This window comes from Tympanuchus pallidicinctus, unplaced genomic scaffold (genome assembly GCF_026119805.1).
Source record: "Tympanuchus pallidicinctus isolate F22 unplaced genomic scaffold, pur_lepc_1.0 scaffold4, whole genome shotgun sequence".
NCBI classification, from domain to species: domain Eukaryota; kingdom Metazoa; phylum Chordata; class Aves; order Galliformes; family Phasianidae; genus Tympanuchus; species Tympanuchus pallidicinctus.
The window spans coordinates 46701246-46723935 of NW_026294758.1; the positions used below are offsets into that span (position 1 = coordinate 46701246).

General features: G+C 35.2%; 1 protein-coding gene across 12 annotated transcripts in view; it reads right to left on the bottom strand.

Annotated features, from left to right (window-relative positions):
- Nucleotides 1-22690, bottom strand: part of JAK2 (Janus kinase 2) — an 88967-nt gene that overhangs the window by 16486 nt on the left and 49791 nt on the right. For all 12 annotated transcript variants that reach the window (XM_052700469.1, XM_052700468.1, XM_052700458.1 and 9 more), the window contains 16 exons: nucleotides 21737-21882; nucleotides 19702-20023; nucleotides 18488-18607; nucleotides 17237-17394; nucleotides 15793-15904; nucleotides 13950-14136; nucleotides 13377-13501; nucleotides 12865-12999; nucleotides 11095-11182; nucleotides 9073-9200; nucleotides 8409-8547; nucleotides 6897-7048; nucleotides 5668-5818; nucleotides 4867-5003; nucleotides 2017-2206; nucleotides 1032-1156 (listed from right to left, as the gene is read on the bottom strand). In XM_052700469.1, the coding sequence (XP_052556429.1) occupies nucleotides 1032-1156; nucleotides 2017-2206; nucleotides 4867-5003; nucleotides 5668-5818; nucleotides 6897-7048; nucleotides 8409-8547; nucleotides 9073-9200; nucleotides 11095-11182; nucleotides 12865-12999; nucleotides 13377-13501; nucleotides 13950-14136; nucleotides 15793-15904; nucleotides 17237-17394; nucleotides 18488-18607; nucleotides 19702-20023; nucleotides 21737-21882 (2415 nt within the window). The remainder of the gene's footprint in view (nucleotides 1-1031; nucleotides 1157-2016; nucleotides 2207-4866; nucleotides 5004-5667; nucleotides 5819-6896; nucleotides 7049-8408; nucleotides 8548-9072; nucleotides 9201-11094; nucleotides 11183-12864; nucleotides 13000-13376; nucleotides 13502-13949; nucleotides 14137-15792; nucleotides 15905-17236; nucleotides 17395-18487; nucleotides 18608-19701; nucleotides 20024-21736; nucleotides 21883-22690) is intronic.

The window sequence follows — 22690 nt, forward strand, 5'->3', positions numbered from 1 at the left end:
CTAGATAATACAATATGTAATGGCTACACACCCTACAGAATACTCGTTAAGTAATTTACCGTTTCCTTGTTTGAAATTGAAATAATGGAGAGGAAATTTAAAATATTTGTTACCTGTCTTAGAATAAGAAGGCAGTATGTGCACATCCATTTGTCTTTTTTTTTTTTTTTTTAATTAAAGGTAATAAGCCTGCAGTGAAATCTGAAGCATCCATAGTTTCTCATATCTTAAACACAAACAGTAGCATAAATCTAAGGCACGCATACTTTTTTCTTCCGAGGTAATAAGAAATAAGTTAATAGGAAGATCAGATACGTGTTTCCATTTTCAGAATTTATGAAGTATTTTCAATGTCAGCCAGTGAGACTAAATTATTACAGCTTTGGGCACTTTAATAGCCCCTAGCTCTTCACATAGGAATCAGGTACCTTCCTTCCACTAGATCAAAATGCTAATATTACTTACTTAATATTAATAAATTAAAAATTAAAAATAATATTACTTACTTATAAAATGACGATATTACTAATATTGTTAAATATATGAACACTGTTATAGATATTCATCTCTAAAAGTCATTAAGTGACTTTTATATAAAATCACTAAAGTCACTAAGTGACTTTTATATATAAGAAGTATCAGTTATGGTATCCCATGAATAGCTTGCCTCAATGAGTACACTAAATCCTTCACAATTTTAATCCAGCTTTCATTAGAAAAAAAAGATGTTTTAATTCTTCTGAATAAGCCTTTATACCTCATAAACATAAATGACTCTCAAAATATAATTCTCCCTCAATGAGTATACAGATCAATGTCAACATGTTGCATTAAGGATTACAAAGATACTCAGAATTTTTTCAAGTTCCTGAATATAAGTACACCATACTATCATTTTTAACGTTAAGTTTTTCTAGCTGCCTAACACTATTAAAAATATATATAACAAAACAACTAATTTCTGAATGAAATGAGTAGATGCAAATTTGTCAAATTTGTCAAATTGTCAAGCCAACTGAAAACTCTCTTACCTTGCATATCTGAGATGCATATAGCAAAAGCTTTTTGTGGTCCAATCTCTCTTTGTGTTTCTGCAGATAATCCCGTAAACTTCCATATGGTAGATATTCCATAATTAATCTCAGATTCCTACGACCTTTTACAACAACAAATAAAATACTTTATGTCTTTTCAATGCAAAGTTTTGAAACATGTATTTACAAGTGAACAGAAGTAATAGAAAAGTCTCACTAATAAAAATGCATTCTATTGTATGCAGTACAATAGTGTGTGCAATTTTTCATCTGTTATTTGTATCTGATATGGAAATGCCATTTATTTAAACATAACCACAATGTGTATATGCTTAATATTCAACATCTCATAAAAACTACTATTGCCAAAAGTAAAGCACAAGTGCCACCCATGTATACCAGTGTTTACATAATTCCTTCTTTTTGCTGAGGTAAAACTCAGAATGACAACTGACGTCAACTCGTTAGCAATTTAGCAATCTTCAAAACTTAGTCCGATTTTGAACACTTTTTTTTTTTTTTTTTTAAACAATCAGATCTTGCACAAAACTTGTGCTTTCACTCAATTTCAACATCATCAACAATTTATTCAAATACATATGTTTCTGAAACTTTCTCCTTCTTAGTCATTTATTATACAGTTGTACAAAAAGTGGTATTATCCACTCTCAGACATCACATTAAAGGAAAAATAAGAACAGTTAAAAAAAGTTAAAAAAAATGGTTTCATTTTCTTACTTAACTCCAGATTCATCGCTTTAAGATAAAGCAACTGGGTAACCAGTCAAAACAGCCTGTTCTTTAAAAATCATACAAATTATGCCATGAGCGGACTGAATAAAGAAAATTCATCTTACAATGAAAAGCTGTACATAACAGACTTTTCTTCCCTTGGAAAAGGCTTTTGTAAACATCTGCCTGAATTTCTTGCAGTCTACATGCTTAGTTACGCAACTTAAGGTGTATTCAACATAGCACATACCTGCACTGTAGCAAACTCCTTTGTATTTAACAATGTTATCATGCTGCAGAGATTTAAGTATTTCAATTTCTCTTTCAAAGTCCCTAAGGTGCTCCTCTGTACTATGTTGCAGCTTTTTCACAGCCACCACCTCCCCAGTATTATCCTGTAGGGGATCATACCGGCACATCTCAACACTGCCAAAGTTTCCCTAGATATAAACAGAAATGCTTGAATTAAAAAATGAGTCCACGTTATCCTCTCTTTCCCAGTGCTTGTCTATAAATACCTCAGTGCACACTGTAGTATAACATTGAAGTGATATAACAAGCTCTATGTAACATTTACTATGTTATTATTTATGCAATAATTATTTAAGTGAAATATCACAAAACCACCATGAAAGAAGTTAAGAGTAAAGGATCACTCTCCATCAATTCTTAGGCAGTCCTGGCTAACCAAGGATGTCCCAGTGGATTGGAGACTGGCAAATGTGATGCCCATTTTTAAAAGGGGCCAGAAAGATGATCCTGGTAGTTACAGACCTATCAGTCTTACCTCGGTGCTCGGAAGGTTATGGAATGGATAATTTTGGGTGCCACCATAGACCAATTAAAGGTCAGCCAGGGGATCAGGCCCAGTCAGCATGGGTTTACGAATGGTAGATCCTGACTGACAAACCTGATTTATTTCTATGACAAGGTGACCCGCTTAGAGAATGGAGGTAAGGCTGTTGATGTGGTCTATCTGGACTTCAGTAAAGCCTTTTACACTGTCCCCAACAACATTCTCATGGAGAAGCTGGCTGCCCATGGTTTGCATGGGTGTATGCTCTGCTGGGTGAAACACTGGCTGGATGGCCAGGCCCAAAGAGCTGTGGTCAGTGGAGTTAAATCCAGCTGGTGGCTGGTCACGAGTGGTGTCCCCCAGGGCTCAGTACTGGGACTGCTTTTATTTAACATCTATATTAATGATCCTGTTGAGAGTATGGAGTGCACCCTCAGTAAATTTGCAGATGACACCAAGTTGGAAGGGTGTGCTGATCTGCCTGAGGGGAGAAAGGCACTACAGAGGGACCTGAATAGATTGGATCGATGGGCCAAGGTAAACTGAGTTTCAATAGGACCAAGTGTTGGGTCCTGCGTTTTGGTCACAGCAATTCCAGGCAACCCTACAGGCTTGAGGAAGAGTGGCTGGAAAACTGCCTGATGGAAGGGGACTTTGGTGTTCTATTGGACAGTCAGCTGAATATGAGCCAACAGCATGCCCAGGTGGCCAAGAAGGCCAATGGCATCCTGGCTTGTATCAGGAATGGTGTGGTGAGCAGGACTAAGGAAGTAATCCTGCCCCTATACTCAACATTGTTGAAGCCACACCTTGAGTACTGTGTTCAGTTTTCGGTACCCAGAACAGAAAGGACTGTGAGATGCTGGATCAGGTCCAATGAAAGGCAACAAGGCTTGTGAAGGGCATGGAGAATATGCCCTATTGAGGAGGAGACTGAAGGAACTGGGGTTGTTTAGTCTGGGGAAAAAAAGGGGCTGAGGGGAGACCTTATTGCCCTCTTCCAATATCTGAAAGGTGCTTACAGTGGGATCAGGGTTGGTCTCTTCTTAAGGTGACAGGACAAAGGGAAATGGCCTTAAGTTGCACCAGGGTGAGTTTAGGTTGGATAACATGAAACACTTCACTACAGAAAGAGTTGTTAAGCACTGGAATAGGCTCCCTAGGTAGGTGGTTGAGTCACCATCCCTGAATGTGTTTAATTTAGTGGAGGGTTGTTAGATTTAGGGTAGTTTGGTCAGGTTGTGATTGGACTCGATGATCTTTAAGGTTCCAACCTGATTCTATGATTCTATCACAGTGACATTTCTGCAGCAACTGTCTGTAAGAAACATGCTCTATGAAAGGATGTGAACAGCACTGGAAAAAAAGGAGGGCAAGGAGTGATATCCATTCATTTTCTCCCCTTTCTTCACAGACTTCTGCTTAACTCTCATAATGCCCACTGGGATACCTCTTTTCCTGCATTTCTAAAAAACTACACATTAAGGCTCCTTCTGGTTCATGGTTCTCCTTTGTTTTTCAGTATTTTTTCTTCCATTCTCTGCTCTACCTTCTTCTCTACTCTTTTTATCTTCCTTTTTGCAGTCATCACCAGGAAATCCATTCCTTTCCCTACTCTACACTACTGTTTATAGCCAACAATCACCTACAAATAGAAGCACTTCTGCCAGTTTGCTTTCAGGTTTTGTCACTTACAGAGACAAGTGGACATGTAGCTACACATCAGTAACCAATATAAAAAAGTGAGAAACCATGCTGGAATAAGCGTACTTAGTCCAACTGACAGAACTTCATTGAAGTCATCTGTCTGCACATGTTTTCCACAGCCAAGCTGCAATGACTTGCAAAACACTGTAACCAAATACTGATTTCTAAAGCTTAAAAAGTTTGAGGCCCACAGGTATCTCAAAGACATTACTGAGCTTGAGGCCCTTGTATTCAGAGTTCCCAAATAGAAAAAACAACAGCCTCCTGGTTTCTATACAAGATTGCTCTGGAACAATTGTAAATGAATCCCAAGTATAAAAACTGACAAAAAATGAAGCATCAGACGCAGCTCTGCACTGGAAATATTAAGCCACTCCTGGTGACTGGATTCAATGTAGAAAACAGCTACCTTTCTTCTGTCTAAAACCATCAAACAAGTTCCTTTCAAATCTTTTTTTCCACTGTGCTCAGATATTTCTTTATTTATTTCTGTAATGGAAGCATCCAATGTATATACTAATGTATATAGGGTCATTAGAAGATAATTGAAAAAAGTAGCTATTTCTTAGGCAATTAGAAAATTTCCAAATATACTACCTTGCCAAGTTGCTGTAAAAACTTAAGATGTCTTTCTTCAAATTGTGTTGGGTCCCGATCTTCGAAGGCCCCAGAAAATCCAAGAGCTCCAGTTCGCATATTCGGCAACATATCATTTTCTGTCAATAACTCATAATCTGAGGTGTAGGAGGAAGAGAAAAAGGATGAAGAAAGAAAAGAGAAGCAAACAGGAGAATGAAACAAGCTTACTACAGTACATCTTTTACCTAACCCTAACCCTAGGCAAACTCTGAGCTTAGGAGAATATTAAAAATCTCCTTTATTTATACTCAGTAATTTGCAGTCATGAAGACAATGAGATATTACCAAACAGTCAAGTAGCTTGACTCATAACAAGTCTTGCTGTAATTTCAAATATATATATATATTTTTTTAAAGATCTACTGAACTTAAATTCAGCAGCTATTGCACAATGACTCCATTATTATTGAGGCAAGAAATAAAAACCTGGGCTTGTGATAACGTGCATGTTCCACTTAGTAAAATATCTCTTACTTTTCAGAGATAAAAAACACCTTTGCAAATACATTTGGCTAGGAGATTGGAACAGTTAAGATAGACATTAATCATCACTCAAAGCATTATTTTTATTTCACACTAACTTTTAATATATTCTTTTTTACAACAAACTAAGCAGCAGTAATGGAATATTCTATGGAGTTGAAGAGTGGTTGTAGGCCAAAATACTGAAATGGGAGCCACCATAAGAAATGTAACCTGCAGAAACTAGGATTTTTTTCTACCTAATGCTATCCTTTTGTACCACAGACTCAGACTCACCAGGAGTGAACAAACTATTCAAGTCACGTATAATTGCCCTAAATGATGGCCTGAAATCTGGCTCATAATCCATACAGTTGTTTATCAGATTTGCTAGCTCTGTCCAATTGGGGGCAGGAAGCTGGTGTCGATCTTCATAAAACTGTAGTTTCTGGAACAGAAGGGAGAAAAGCCTTTTTACCATATAACCAGGAAGAGTTCTAATAGCCATGATATTCTGACTTGAGCAGTGAAAAAATACAGCTCTCAACCTAGGTTTATCACCTCACCAACATTCACATCTGATTAACTGACCAGCTGTTTAGAAGAACTACCATAATCTAGAGAAATGAGTTGAAAAGCTCCAAAGCAGTTACAGGTGGAAAATAAGAAAACAGAAGAAGGTATCTCCTTTGTATGTAATCTCATTCTAGCAGAAAATTTTATCCATTGGGTTAAATCTAGCAGAAAATTTTATCCATTAGTGAGCTGAGTGAGCTTCACTAGATGTAAAAAATCTTCACTGGCACTAGAAAAGAATGTGATTTAGTAGAAGAGATGAGGGCATCTGTTGAAAAAACACAGATGTCTAGAAGCTAGGTCTAAAGAAGATCTTAAATTTTTTTCTAAGAGCTGATTACAACACCTGAGAAATCGGATGAGGCTTTGTCAGAAAAACAGCCAATTTATAATAATAATCCTACAAGTCATTACAGAAAATGGTAACTTCTGTTCACTTCCAAATAGAAATTAAAGATATAAGAAATAATATTTTTATGGAATATATTTCTGCTCAACAACCCCATCCCTTGAGCCCCTGAGGCAATGCTAATATTTCTGTTTTAAATAAAATAGAATTGTCAGCAACACACACCATCTTACAGGTTTTAGGTATTTAGGTATTCATTTACAGCATAACTAGAATTATGCCAACCAAAGGTACATTGTTAGGAAAGCTTTTTTTTTTTTTTTTTTTTTTTTTTTTTAAGTGAGATAAGATTATAACAAAGGAAAGGAAGTGTGGGCAAGATAATTCTGGCATAACTGAACTTTGTCCCCATAAAAATAAAAAATTAACAATGTAAAAATAATCCTTAAATCATCACTTACGATGATCACCGTCTACCAGACAACGTGATGTTCCTTACAGTGGCTATGGGCCACACCATTTTGTGTGCTGATTGGTTACAAAAGCAGACGTTCTAAGGTATCCAAAGAACTGCCACTACTGCAGATACAGTGACACTTACTCTTGAAGAATCGAGAGCGCTCAGTGGTTTATCTCCTCCACTGCAGATTTCCCATAAAGTGGTACCAAAACTCCACTTATCTGTAGCTAGGCTCAGTTGTTTGGGGTTCTCAATACATTCAGGTGGAACCCATGGTATTCTCTCAAGAAGAACTGTTAGTCATGCAAAGAAAACATTATGTTAAGATCAGTAATAAAACCACAAAATTCTAAAACACATTTGATTCAGTAAAAATGGTTTTAGAATACGTAGGCATTTCATTTTGTAACATGTTTTCAATATCTTTCCAAGTTTTTGTTCTTTTCTTGAAACTACAGATTAACCACAGAAGTAATACTTTGGAATCAATAATACTAATGAATAATTAAGAATTAAGTACTACAAAACTAATACTTATGAATACTTAGGAAAACACATGTTCAGAAGATCATTAGTTTTACTATTGAATTAGACTAATGTTGAAATAAATAGTTTTCAAACCTCATTTCCACACCATATTTTTGTTCTGGCTTTAATATTTTCCCCCAAATTATCAAGATTTAATAGCTGTTGTGAAAGAGCTAGATAGCAAACAGCCAAAAGTACTTTACTGATTGTCGATACATTATGGCACAGCAGTATAAAATAACCACGGCGAGTGATTTCCCACTTTATGATTTCAGAGCTTTTATTAGTGAGTCTAGTAACATGTTGAAAGTCAATTTGTTTTCTGATGCTGATATAGATCTTAGAATATGATATTTTTAAGGTTAGTGAAGGCTTTGTATATTAAAAGAGTGAAAGATTATTGGCTAATAAAGACTATAAGCTCTATGCTGCCTACAGTCTCTTAGATGTGTTATATTTTCTGCATAAAATTAGCAAGTCTAAGATGTGTTCATTTTTCAAAAAAAAAATTATGAACACTCAGAAATGGATAAGAAGATTACTTCTGTTTCATTAGCATAAGGACCTTGCACACACTTTATGCCTCTTTCAGTATGAGATAATTTTGTTCATAATGCAGTAAAATAGTTTTTTTTTGCAAAGCTAATAACACAGTACTTTCAGCAACCTCTGTGACTTTAGTCATTCATCAAAATACTTACCAAAGATAATTTTCAACTGCCAGGCAGCATTTTAATAAATGCATTAACTTTGAGTTCAGGAAACTTTGACAGAATGAAGCAATTCAATCCTGATTGATAACAGGATACTAAGCCCAGCAGCTATCTGCAGTTTTACAGTACTTTATAGTATACTAATAGTACTATCAGTGAAAAGCATTTGTTTAGAATGGAAACAACACGAAATATTCATACAGTGGATAACTGTGACTTTTTTTTCCTGTGTCTGTTTGACGAGAAAGAGGATGCACTCAAAACTGCTAAGTAGGACTGTGGGGATTATTCTAAACTGCCAAAAGAATGAAGTGGTTTACTGAAACAAAAGTAATAAGATGATAGCAAGAAAAAAATAATCTTGATTTTCAAGTCAGAAGCATTAAAAAAGAAAGCTGACACAAAGACTTACTGTCTCTTGGCAAAACTGTGATACTGATGCCAGGATCACTTAGTTTTATAAAAGGAAGGTTTCCAGACTTCCTGTCCTCTTCTCTGATAAGCAAGATGTTCTTTGCACAGACATTCCCATGAACAAGGCCTTTATCCTCCTGATAAACAAAAAGGCATCTTTTACAGACAGACAAAAATACCTTATGATTGAAAAGGTATTTAAAAACAAACAAACAAACAAAAATCACTTAACAGCATAAAGGGAAAAAAGAAAATAAAGATCAGACATAAGTTTGACCAAATCTCAGACTTTTCATCAGTTCCTGTCAGTTAAGTTTTTCTATGGAAATTTTCATTCATTTTAATCATCAACATGTTTTGACTTTATCTGTAGTTAGAAGTATGTTAACTTAAATGAATGGGTTCATCAACACAATGCATTTAAAATGAACACAAGAAGCGTTAAACTCTATAAAAAGGAATATTTCAAAAGAACAAAAAAATCTATTACATTCTATGTAAGATATAAAGGTTTGACTTCAGCACTCAGTCGGCATCTTATTTTCACACTCTACACTTAGTTTCAAGAGGTAGGATAATAGCTCATCACTCTACATGCATTAACCTGAAACACTTTAATTCAACCATTAACAAAAATAAAAAATAAAAAATAAACTACCTACCAGGAAATGCATGGCTAGTGCCAACTGCTTGGCAACTTCCAGTTTCCACAAGATATTAATAACGTTTTTGTTCTTTTTCAAATATGTGTCCAAAGATCCAAATTTCACATATTCTTGTACAAGGATATCTAATTTAAAATGTTAGAAGTGTAATAATTAAAACCAACAAAAAAACAAATGGAAATTCAAGGCAGACATTACCATAATATTACCCATCTCCTTCTTCACTATTCATTGACAAACTAACTTACTAACTTACAAACTAACATCTTAATATTGCTACAAATACTTCATGCAATTTACTTTTCCACCTTAAGAAACGCAGTGATTATCCTTCCACCCTCACTCCAAAGGCACAATAAGTAACATAGCTTCTGATAAACATAGCACCGTACATAGCAACATGAATGCAGTAAGTCAAACAATGTCCATTTCAAGTCATTCACTTCTTAGGTGCTTATAATCTCCAATTTTACTGGAAAAATAAGACACTTCATGAAAAAAAAAGAGATTTCTTGAAAACAGATCAATAAAAATTTACAATATAAACATTTGCATATATGTATGACATATGTCTCCACATGGTCATACAGAGAACAACCCATGAAACAAGATTCACTTCACAGTACTGCACAATCTGTTTCAATAAAAAAAATTAAATTGTAGTACTGAAATCCTGTCTTCAACTGCAAGATGGATTGTAATAGAGCAGTTGAAGGGCCATACAGAGATTTTTGTATTTTACTGCCTGATCATGTCAGGGCCGTCCAAAAGTTAAAGCATATTCCTGAGGGCACCATACAAAAGCCTCCCCTTTAGGAAGTGTGTTCCAGTGTTTGGCCACCTTCACGGTAAATAAATTTTACTTGATGTCCAATGAGAACCTTGTCTCGGCAGCTTTAATCCATTCTTGTCTGCTCTGATACCAACTCCCAGAGAGAAGAGCCCAGAGCGTCCCTTCTCCTCTCCCCTTCCTCCAGAAGGTATAGAGAGGATGCTCACATTGTAGAGCTTTTTACACTCTGAACACTCTGGAAACTACACGTTTTATATTTGTCTAATGAAAGTAAACTAATTTTTATGACATTATTTTAGACAGAAAACTTTTTTAAAAATAACAGTTACGTGAAACAATTGTTCTGAAGTCTGTACATCAAACGTCTAATGGAAAAAGTAAGACCTTCTCTTCTCATTTCTTGCTAACTGCCACTTAGTAATATGTTCTAAGCCTCATAAGCCTCACCTTCAGAAAAAAAGATTACAGAGGCTGACTGTGATATAATGGAGAAATAATATCCACGCTTAGATTATTTCCATGTTTTAAAGTGATACACCATCTACCTGGAATTTTATACATAGTCTCTATGCATGATAATATAAATGAACTAGGAAAGGCAATTGTGGAAGTATTTAAAATTGAAACCAGTATTATGAGTTCTCAGACAAAAAATGTAGTGCCTTCCAACCTCGTAAGAAAAGCCACTTTCAATACAAAATGCCCTCACCTTCCTTGCTTTGCAAATTCCATTTCTCTTAATGGAGGCAGCAGTCTACACATTATTATTATCTACACATTATCTACACATTATCTACACATTTACTTCAAAAATGTCTCATTTTGCTACAAGCAGTTAAATAGAAGAAAAAAATGTTTTTTGTCCAAACTGACTTTTCTGCCAAGGACTGAATTAAAATGAAAACTGGTAAAGTGAGATCCAGTAATGCATATTTGAAGACAACACATAAGAACTGGACTGCCATCCAAAATTAAGATTTCATTATGAGGTTCTAGAATTATATATCAGGTGTTCTCAAAAACTTATTAATAAATAACTACAGTGCAAGTAAGTTTAGTAAGCTAAACTGAGGACATACTCCATTTCTATAGCTAGGGTAAAGATGTTGCTATTGTTAATGTTTCATTAATATTTGAAGTTTCTGTGGGGAATGAGTTCCCACTCTCTCCCCTTTTAAAAGAAACTCTAATGGCAGCTGTATATAATTAGTGAAAAAGATACTTACTCTCCTCTCCACACACACAGACTCCATAATTTAATACCAAATGTTTGTAAGAAAGCTGGCTCATCATACTTGCTGCCTCAAAGAAGGACTTTGAGAAAGAGAGAGCAAGAGAGAACCAATCAGTGAAAGAAAAACTGTGACACATTATTTGTAGAAAAAGATGCATATGATATAAATAATTTTTTTAAAAAACGATTCATCTCCCATCTCATTTCAAAGACTGTCTAAAATTTCATATTATTTATTTGTGGATGTTTTTTTTGTTTTGGTTTGTGCTTTTTTTTTTTAAAAAAAATTGATTTGCTGTTATTGTGGGTTTTATTTGTTTGTTTTAAAAAACAATCCACAATCTAGAAGAGTTAGCAGTCTCTTTTTCTGCAGGCAGATGCATCTCCTCATCTTAAAGAGAATCTTTTTTTTCTATATCAGTTAAGTAAACAATGAGCAAATTCACAATGTGCTATCCAGTTTGCATTTATTTCTTCATAGAAGATTATAAAGTTTTAACTTAAGACAAGAACTACTATATCCCTTATCTATATCCCTCATCCAGTGTTGTGAGACCTTATCTGACCTTGTTAGGAAATTTTCAAATGCTTTCATCTCTTTAATCATATTTTTTTTTTTTTAGCTATGCTTCCTTGCGTACAGATTGTTTCCCAATGAGATGAGGTTAAAATCAGCATATTTTCCTTCAAGGGTCATTTTCATATTTCTTTATTCTTAGAGCTCCTTAAAAAAATTATTTTCACCCTATTCTAAAATGATAGCATATTATCCAATTTCATAAAATTAAAATACATGTTATTTTTACTATCATTTTTACTTTCATATGTTCAAAAGGTATGTCTACCTTGCTTTTGACACTAGCTCTTGAATTTTTTTTCTCCTTTTCTTCAGTTAACATTTTAATTTAGATATGTTCTAAGCGGTTGAAAAGTTCATTGAATAAGAGACTGGTTCTTCTGACTTACTGCAAATGCTCTTAGGTTAATTAGGAATTTGAAACTATGATATAATCAGAATACACAATAAGCAGCCATATAAAGTTGCACTGATATAATAAGAAATAGCACATTTGTTAATTTTTTAAAATTAAATTTACACATATGTATTCTTGAGCTTATTTATATTACCATTATATTGCTTTCTGCAAAAGGGCAGTTCAGGTCTGCTCACAGATTCAGTCAAACACTAGAAGACTAATCAAATATGGGTGATTCCACATATGGCAACACTCCTCATATTTCTGATTTTTTATGACCTTATGCAAAATATTTATTTTACTGGAGAACCAGTAAGACTCAAACAAAAACAAAAACAAAAACAAAAACAAAAACAAAGCAAAGCAAAACAAACAAATAATAATTAAAAAAAAAAACCAAAAACCAAAAACACCAGGAAAACAGTCAACAAAAGGAAATTTTTCCCTAAAAGTTGATACCTCAAGTGTAGATCATGAGTTTACCAGTACAGGTTTGTGGCCAAACTGTTTCTCCTGTGCTACCTGCGTAGTACAAAAGAACCACTGTTTTTCGGTTCTCTGTGGTAGCTCTAAATTGTAATAGATAGCGGGCAGAAAGGAAATGAAGTATACAGGTGAAGTTCACAGAACTAGTTTCAAACCCATTTTTCCCTGTTTCACAAGGCAAAGAATGATCTCTGTTCAACAATCATCCCTCTATCATACAAATACAGCAAGTTGCTTACTTGCTGTAAGAAAAGTAGTATGGGATGGACAAGTACACTGCAGTTGACAATCATACCAACCTCAGAGTAGTTTCTATGCACTTTATCCAGAACCTTTAAAAGAACTTCAGTTTGATGGAGCTGGCCATAGTCTCCTACTTCTTTCCGTATACCTTTGAAAATCTTTGTAAATGTGCCCTGTCCAAGACTCTCTTCCTAAAAAGACAAAAAAGCAGGAAAGGGAAAATGAGAAATTACTATGTGTTCTGTCAAAGACAGACAACTTCTTCAATAAACAATGTATATATGTGAAACTTTTCAGCTAGTCCACCTCCAGAGTTGAAACAAGTATACCATGAACAGCTTAAATCCTTGCTAATTTTTTAAAGAAACTACTAACTTGTCAAGGATCTTAGGTGACAAATTGCTGAAAGAACCACAGAGGAAAACAAAACAAAACAAACTACCACTGCAGTCAAAAGGACACTTTTCTTTTTTAAGGAAAAAAAAGCTCTTTTGAATGCACACGGAGTTTTTATATAGCACTTACTAAACCAACTATTTGCAATGAAAGAAGCAACTAAAAGACTTACAAAAATCAAGTCCTCATTCCGGATTTTGTGAAAGACCATCTGGCTAACATTGTGCCTTTGCAAAGTTGGTGATGAAGGTACATCAGAGACACTATTGCTTCTGAAGACAAGGAGGTTTGATTTATCTGAGAGAACAAACAGAAGTAAAGTTGAGCTATAAAATATAAAAATCACATATTTAGAAGCTGTAAATACAAAAAAAAAAAAAAAAAAAGGCAATGTCTATCTGAGACCATTTTAAAAGCTATAGAGTGTCTTGGTAAATAATTCACTTTTTTGGATTAGCAAAAACTGCTTTTGCTGCTTCTCCTACTCCTACTGTTTCTGTATAGCACTGTTTCCTACAGTAATTAAGAACATAGTTTCAGTTCTAACAATGAAACTGTGATGGCTATCAGTGCTGTCTAGATAGTCATGTCAAAACAAAGTAAAAACAGGTAGGTGGAATGAAGAGAACCCACATAAGCCAATATGTGTACTTACCTACCTGAAAGCCATTTACTTTGTTGTTTACAATTTATAAAGACTTAAAAGTAAAACATTCTTGTTTAGAAATAAACTATCATTTCTTACCTTTTGGTTTTGGAGGACAGCACTTGATGAACTGGAAAATTATGCTGTCTGAGCGGACAGTTTCTGTCTGATAGCAGGTCAATAGATCCTTAAGATTACCAAAACTTCTCTTGGTTCCACTAAGATTATATTCCCCATTCTCATTCTTCGTAATTAAGCAATGTTTATAGTCAGTGACATTCTCACGCTGCAGAGATTTTTTCACAGCAAAAGGAAAATTGATCAATACTCAGTCATTAAAAAAATTAAATGCACAGCAGTAACCTAAAGAACCCACCCTTCAATGAAACATTACCACTATTTGTTATTTTTTACTCACTATGTAACAGTGATTCTGAGGGGGAAAAGAAACAAAACCAAATAACACAAACACAGCCAAGATTCTACCTCCATCCCTGAAATTAGTATGCTGCCACGAAGATGAACAAACATTAACAAATCTCCAAATATCGTGCTGAGAAAACATAAAGGAACCTAGGAAAGATCCTTCATATCTTCAGATGTAACAACCAAAGTTCCTTCACTGTTACATGGGGTAATAAAATAGAAAAAATGTTGGAAGCCATAACCCAAAAGCTCAAACTCTTTCATTTTGGCAAGTATTTGGAGATCTAAGGTGTATTTCTGTTTTTCTGCAGTGTACAGTGCAGTTCTAAGCAATTCATTCCTAGTACAGTAGGCTCTCAATATGCACTGAATTATTTTGATGAATCTTGAAAACATACCATTAGACGTTTTTAATCAAGAAGAGTTCTTAACAATGCTTTCATAATCCTTCATGTTAATGCTGTGAAAAACATTCCAACAAATTCCAACAAATCTGAAAAGTCTTTTAATGGCTTGCCCAGAAATAATTAGAACAGGAAAAACAAATGCGACCAGGTCAGTTAATGGCAAGCTTGACTCAGAACTTGACCCTAAGCTTGCTCAGGGACCAAAAAATCCTTAATACGGTTCACTGGCTAGACGTAAAATTTTTCTAAAACTGGTCTTAAAAATGGCTCTTTACTTCCACCCACAAATCAACATTATTTTATCATTTTGAAACATGTACCTACTTGTGACAGTGTTGAGTAAATCTGATAGCTTCCTGCAAAACTAGTAAGAAAAACCATGTATGCTACTTTTTCCAGTTAAAAACCCAAAGGTAGCTCTGCTCATTTAATTAAAAATAATCCCACCCTTGGAACAAGATCAATACTGGAACAAGATTGTGTAATTATGTAACAGCACTATTAAAGTGCTGCTTTATCACTAGCTACAGTCTCATAGAGTAGATGAACATCTGGCTTTTCAGCAGCATGAGAGTTTTGTAGGCATTTCAAGTGCAGCTTCTCATCTAGTTTACAGCAGATGTCCTGAAGATATATGCTGACATAACAAGCACCAGATAATCTAGCTGGATGAAGGATACAACTCAAACCTATAAAAACTCATCAATGAGAGACAACCTTAGATCACCACAGCGATCAACTGTACACTCAGTAATTAAGTCCTACTGTGCCAGAAACAACAGAAATCACCAAAATCCCCACATTACCACCCAAACAATTACAATAGTTTGAACAGTCACATTCCAAACCCAAAATTATCAAACTCTCTTTACTCTGCCTTTTTGGTTTTGGGGCATATATTCTGTGCCAGTGATTCTTCGTCATAAATTTATTTTAGTGTGTTTCTCATATGACCCTGAAAGTAGGCCTATCTGACACAAGTAGCTGTAGAATCAACAGACATACTACCATTCTGAAAAGAAAATCCAGAATCATTTACTGAACTTTCCATGCACATTATCACAACATGATAGAAATCATAGAAGTATTGTCCATGCCAGAATACAAACCTCAATAGCAAATGTGAGGAAGTATTTTTTAAAATCTTTAGGACTGCAACGAAGAACGTAGAAGCCAGTCTGATTACCTGCCTTCTTCAGTTTATTGATAGCAAAGTCCATGCTATATAAAAAGAAAATGATTAATACTGCATAATTTTAAAGAACAAGACCAGATAATGACTTATGAGCACTATTATAAGATATCTCATACAATGACAATACAAATTCTGAATTTTAAACTCCCCTTTAAAATAATTCATTTGCCTCTCTATTTTCCAGTAGTCACAGTAGCTGCTTCTGTACAAAAGAATGCAGTAAAGACTCTTAACAATTTAAATCTCATTGACCTATTTGATCAAAAACTTGGCAGTCTGAAAAGACATTGCCTTGGGTTTATGAATATGACTCTCAATTTCCATCATGGAAGAACCTGTTCAAGTGAAACTGTCTGATAAGCAAGCTAAGATTAGAGAAGCATTTGTGTGCATGGAAAATGACTAGTTTAGATTGGGAAAGGACTAATAACAAAAGGGATTTTAAAGAAAGCTTCATTTGTTACTACAGCAACTAATCTCTCTCTAACCAGTCATTGCTAATTATTTCTATCTATCTCAAGGAATTACAAAGAGAATGGTATGGAAAGTTCTGTTCTTACAGTACATCATGCTAAATAGTTCTAAATAAAAATCAATATATGGTATTTGTCTAGGTCTGCAAGATGCAAAAGACATGCTTTGAAACGTAAGTCTCTGTTCCTCTTCTCCTTCATCTCCCCTCATATGTACAGCACCTATACTCTGTCATTGGGAAATTTCCAGAAGCATTTGGTATTAATGAAGTAGGATGGTGCTAGTTCTATGCAAGTTATCTTGTAGATATTCTACCTTTGAGCTTTCTGTACCTAAAGCCAATACATATTTTTTTCTGCCTTAGAAAACATTCCTAAGCTCCCATGTTAAGAAAAGAAATCTAAGAAGGTATTGAAATTCAGAGATAGAGAACAAGGAGACAAGAAAAACAAGCAAAACCCTCAAAATTACATGGGTTGCACTTCACTGTATTTGAATTTGTCTTTTTCTCTTTAGTAACTCAAATAGTATAACTAATAGAGGCTGCAGTTAAAACATGAAGTCCTCTATAGCATTATACATTGCTGCCCTGATAATAACTGTAATTCAGTAAAAATCAGCAGCATGACTTTGCAGTGTCTTGCTTGAACAAAAGACAGAATTCTAAGGGAAGAAAATTAAAGCCAGAATCCTTTGTTCTATTTCTGATAATACACCAACAAGGTATTTTATTCTGCAAAGTGAAAAATGAGGAAAAATATAAAGCATTTTGTTACATAAGTGAAATAAATGCACATCTTAAGACGTCCATCACGGTTCACAATCAGCTAAAAATTATCCTTCAAAAACAACAGCACCTTGTTATATCACTAAAATTTGCTTACAAAATTGGTCCATGGCAATTGCTTTGTATATTTTCAAGCACTGATGGTGGTGCTACTTCTTTGCAGAGATAATGGTGGGCATCTGCAGTTAATCTGTAATATCCATCAATTAATGACACAAAGGAGAGAGCTTCTCTTAAAGACTGAAATTCAGCCTCCTGTTAAATAGCCAGGGGAGAGAAAAGAGAAAGAGGAGAGAAAGAATGAGAATTTGTAACAGTTAATGCAAATTTCCTGGATGTTCAGAATTTAATTCACAAATTCTGAATTTAAGAGAATTTTCATGGCTTATAGTTAAGGAAAGCACCTTTCTCCTATCCAAAACATTTTCATACTCTGAGCACTGTAAATGTATATTGCAGATATCTCAGCTACTTTTACATTTCTATAAAAGGCGTAGACAAATTTTCAAGTTCTTAACAGGCCATTAATTTTGTACTGTTAACATTAGAAATTAAAGAAATTCGCAGTTCTTCCATACATCAGTGAACCATGTGGCTTTTGTCCAAAAGCCATGTTAGGAAGACTAAAAACTGACTAATGCTTTTTGAGGGTTTTAGTAATTACTATTCTTATGAAGAAGTGCATAAGATGTATGTAGCTTCCTCATGCGAACAGTGGGAAGCTCTCTGATCACACTAATAGAGAGAATGTGAGTCCTGAGGACCTGCAGACCAGTCATGGAGACAAGGGAAGAGAACTGTATGGCACTTGAATCAGACTTTCCAGCAGCTGGCAAGGGAGTTTCTGGAGGCCAAACTAAAATAACTTTTTACACTCACATATAAAATTATTTTCCAGTATCTTCTTCAAAGCATTTTAAAAAGTAGAAGCAATGACATTAATGTTATGTCTGTGCACATTTTTTTTTAAAAGTATTATCATTTCTCCAGAATATTTTGACCCCTTTTCAATTTTTTGGTCACTGTCAGCCAGCTTAATCATGACTTCATACAAACAGTATGCTAGATTGCTAAAACACAGACTCAGATTTCAGGCTCCAACAAAGGATAATCAATCCATCCACGATCATCGTAAGCTAGAACTGTCTACATTAGCCCACACACAAGATATTCAGGGTTTTAATACACTGCTTATATTGCAAAAATGCATTCAGTTTTACCTCATGCTTAATTAACAACTAATATTTTGTTATATAAAACCATGAACACCGCAATTTGCTCAAAGCAACTATACAGCAACTATACTACCTATACAGAAAACAAAAATGGCAAGCAAATGTACACAGACCAGATTCTTGCTGTCTTGTTTGTGAATGGTGACAATTCTCCTCTCACTGGAACCTTCTTGACTTGCTTGTTTAATGCTCACATCAATGATATCAGGAAAATCACAATATGTTTGTAAATCCTACAACAAATAATTACATAGCCTCATCATCAACAAATTTCTGCTGAAAGTTATGATCACTTTTACAGTCAATCTTATTCCTTCATTAAATTTTCACAACATATTTTGTACACAGTTTCTGTAACAGTGAAAATACATTTGGCCTACGTGCTGTCTTTGTCACTAAGGATGCTAATATTATCAATTACGAAAAACAGTTCTGAAATAGTAATTTGAAAAGAGATCAGTTTAAACACTACACTTACTAAAGACTTAGTTGCCATGACAGCACAAAATACATAAGTTTTGTGCACCAAAAACTACAAACTGCAGAAACCAAACATCAGCTCCTGCAAGAGACTAGTGACTACAGAAAACTGCACAAGGGTGAGGACTGCCACATAATGTAAAGGAAATTACTGGATCTAGAATGAATCTGCAAACATTCTAAGAAAAAAAAGTAGAAAATCTGGTTAAGTAATCAGATTTTTTTTTTTTTTTACAGTTTTAGGAAAAAATGGCATTTTTACAAATCATTATAGTATATTATAAACATGTCACCAGTTTTTTTTGTAGTTTGGTCTGACTGCTACACTTTATGCATTAAAACTACCAAGCAATAGATGTAATTATTTTGGAAAACTGACATCTGCTTCACTTTGCCCTTAGTCTTACCTTTAGAAAATTCCCACACTCTTACTTTACACAGCTACTATCAGATTTTGGTACATTTTACCAAAGAACAGTCATGCTGGGAAACCATACACAAAAGAAATAATAGAGATAAATAAAAATACAACAGCATAAGATCATGACAAGTTATTGAACCACTTATCACCTAGCTCTTGAAAAAAGGAGTAAACAGACTGCAGTTATAGAAACATCTCTTTAAATTTGCTAGTTCAGACACTGGTAAGAGTCTAAGTGAAGCAATATAAAGAGGAATTTGCCTTGTTTTTCTGGATCCTGTATAGTCCTGATTTCAAGCAGAATTCAAGGACAACATGCGTTTTATTGAACATAAATTTTAACAAGCTAATCAAACTAATCAAGCTAATCAATGACGAACTGTGCAACTATTAAAATAATGAAGTAGATACATTTAAAGAAATTACCTGCTCTGCCAGCGTCTCACAGTTTTTAAGTTTTCCTCTTGAGCACTGAATTCCACCATTTCCAGTTATTACAATAGTTGCAAAACTTTCTTCTCCAGAAGGATCTCCACCAGGTTCTTTTACTTCAAAAACCTCTGAATAGAAGGCAGACTGAAGGGTTTCCAAATTTATGAGATACTTAAGTTTCAAGTTCCTGGCAGTAGCTTTGCACTGGCTGAACTGCTGTATGAATTTACGGAACCTGTACCTTATTCTCTTTCGAGTCAAAATGTGGTATTCTTGGATCTTTGCTCGCACGCATTTAGGCAAAAACATTTTGTAGCTGTGAATATATAACCATCAAAAAAACAAACAAACAAAAAAAAAACAAGCAAATAAACAAAAACCACAACTAATGATTTAACCCATTAAATCCAGCAAAGACATCTAGCTCTGTGCTGAACAAGACGTGAAAAAACATTTCCCACCAAATGTAACCTTTTTAAGCTCTAGGATAACAAGGATTCTTTCTTCAGCTTGTAATACAATCTTTCAAATATAGCCTTATCTCTTCTTCCATTTTCCTTTTTTGTCCCCCCTCAACTTCATTTGAACATATATTACATTATGCATTTTCCATATATCTGGACATCAGTTCAAGACATTATTTAAGTCTGAGGCAAGACAGCAACAAATAAATAAATAAATAAATAAAAATTGCAAGATAGAGAGTTGCTTTGTTTAGTGTATAGAGTGGAAAGAAGATGCTCAACAAATAGAATTTAGAGTTCATTATGGAAAATACAATAGGTGGTAGAACACAAGTAACACTGCTGCTGATTCTCATGAAAGTATTTCATATCACTGTCCATATTGGATCAAAAGACAAAAATGTAGTTTGATACCTCCAATCAGCTGGTCAATCTGTTGTCTTATTTTATTTAACTCCACCTGCTAGCCTTCATTAAAAGACATACACTAATAATGAAATACCAAGCCAGAATTCACTCAGCTGAAGCAGAAACTGATTACTTTGACAAATTGGAGTGCACTGATGAACTGAAGCAAGTTTAGTGGAGATTTGTCAGAGATAGTTAAGAGCCTGGAACATACAATATGAACAAAAAGGCTTATGGAATTTTGTACAGGGTGGAGAAAAGGCCCCAGTAAGGTGTTCTAGCAATTTTGTTCAACTAACTAGTTATGTTAGTTGATGTAGGATTTTCACAGATATGCACAGTAATAGGACAAGGTATTGTACATGTGGTATCACAGAGGAGAGATCAATCAAATGAGGAGAAAATTCTCCCTAGTGAGGATGATAATACATATGTCAAAACTTCACAAAGGCATGGTGGAATCCTCATTCCTGGACATTTTCAGAACTTTACTGCCAAGGCCCTGTGCAACTTGATCTCAACTTTGAAGCTGGCCCTGATCTGAACTGGAAAAAATCCATGTACTGAAAAACAAAAAGAATAGCTGTTGTGATACAAGCTTTCTATTGATTTCAAGCTTACACTATATGTAAATTTATGGAACCAATATGCAAGGCTAAATCAATCCCCAGTAGTTAAACATCTCCACCCAGATGGCTATGTCATGGCTTTTCATAGGTATTCAATACCATGACATCATGCAGTGAACTGTCAGAGTTGGGATGGCTGCTGAGGAGCTGCAGCTCCTGGGAACTACAGTTCCCAGCAGCACCAGTCACTCTTACATGGTTTCCATGGCCTTACTTCTGGCCATACTACCATTTGCAGCACAGTCAGAAAGATGTTTCTCTGCCCTCTTTGTTTATTACCCTTGATTCCTTTTGTGTTGTATTATCACACATTCCTTTATCATTTCTAGTAAATGAGCTTCTCTCTAACTCACTTGAGCTGTAATCTCTCCTTTTTCACTTCTCTGCTTTCTTTCTGCAGGGGAATGGGGAGGGGAAAGGGGGCCCTGCTTGCTATGGGACAAAAGATCTTCAACTCGTGACAGACTAGGGTGCAAAATTAATATCTATAGATAACAGGTGTTACACAGTTATGAACTATTGAGTTACCTGATTGAGTTGTAAACAGCCAGTGGGGTTTGGTCCTTTTCCTTGGCCACCCTCATCATATCCAGAACTGCCATTCCAAGGCATTCTTCCTGCGTTTCATGAGTGACAGGCATCTGTATCCATCCACCCAAAAAATCATCTCGCCACTGAAGAAAAATGCAAGAAAGCAACTAAAAATATTTGTACATGAATTGCAGTGTTATAATTTTATTTTGTTGGTTTTGCTATTTATTCTACATTCTTTTAAGTGAAACTTTCCATTTCCAGAGAACCACATATGCTCATACTGGACACCAGATACAATTGTGATTAGAAACTGTTCTCAAAATGTGCTTGATTAAAATCTTTACTAGGTCCGTGTGTCACAGAGCCACAGAATCTTCTGAATTGGAAGGGAAGGAAAGATATCATCAAATGCACCTCCTAGCTCCACAAAGGACTCTCATAAATCAGATAATATTTCTGAAAGCACTGTCCAAATGCTGTTTGAACTCCAGCAGGCTTGATGCCATGACCCCTGCTTTGGAGAGCCTGATCCAGTGACTGATCATTCTTTGATGAAGAACCTTTTCCTAATCCCCAGCCTGAGTCTCACCTGACACAGCACTGTACCATTCCCTCAAGTACTGTTGCTGCAAGTAGAGAGTAGAAGTTAGCATTGCCTTTCCGCTCCCCTCATGAGGAGCTGTAGGCCACCATGAAGTCTCCCCTCAGCCTCCTCTTCTCTAGCCTAAGCAAACTAAGGGACCTCTGATGCTCCTCATACATCTTCCCCTCTAGACCCTTTACCACATCTTTGCAGCACTCCTTTGGACACCAGTAGTTTCATATTTTTATATTGTGTCATCCAAAACTGCACACAGTACTCAAGGTGAGGTCATACCAGTACAGAGCAGGGTGAGACAATTCCTCCCTTTGACTGGCTGGCAATGATGTACCTGATAAACATGAAGG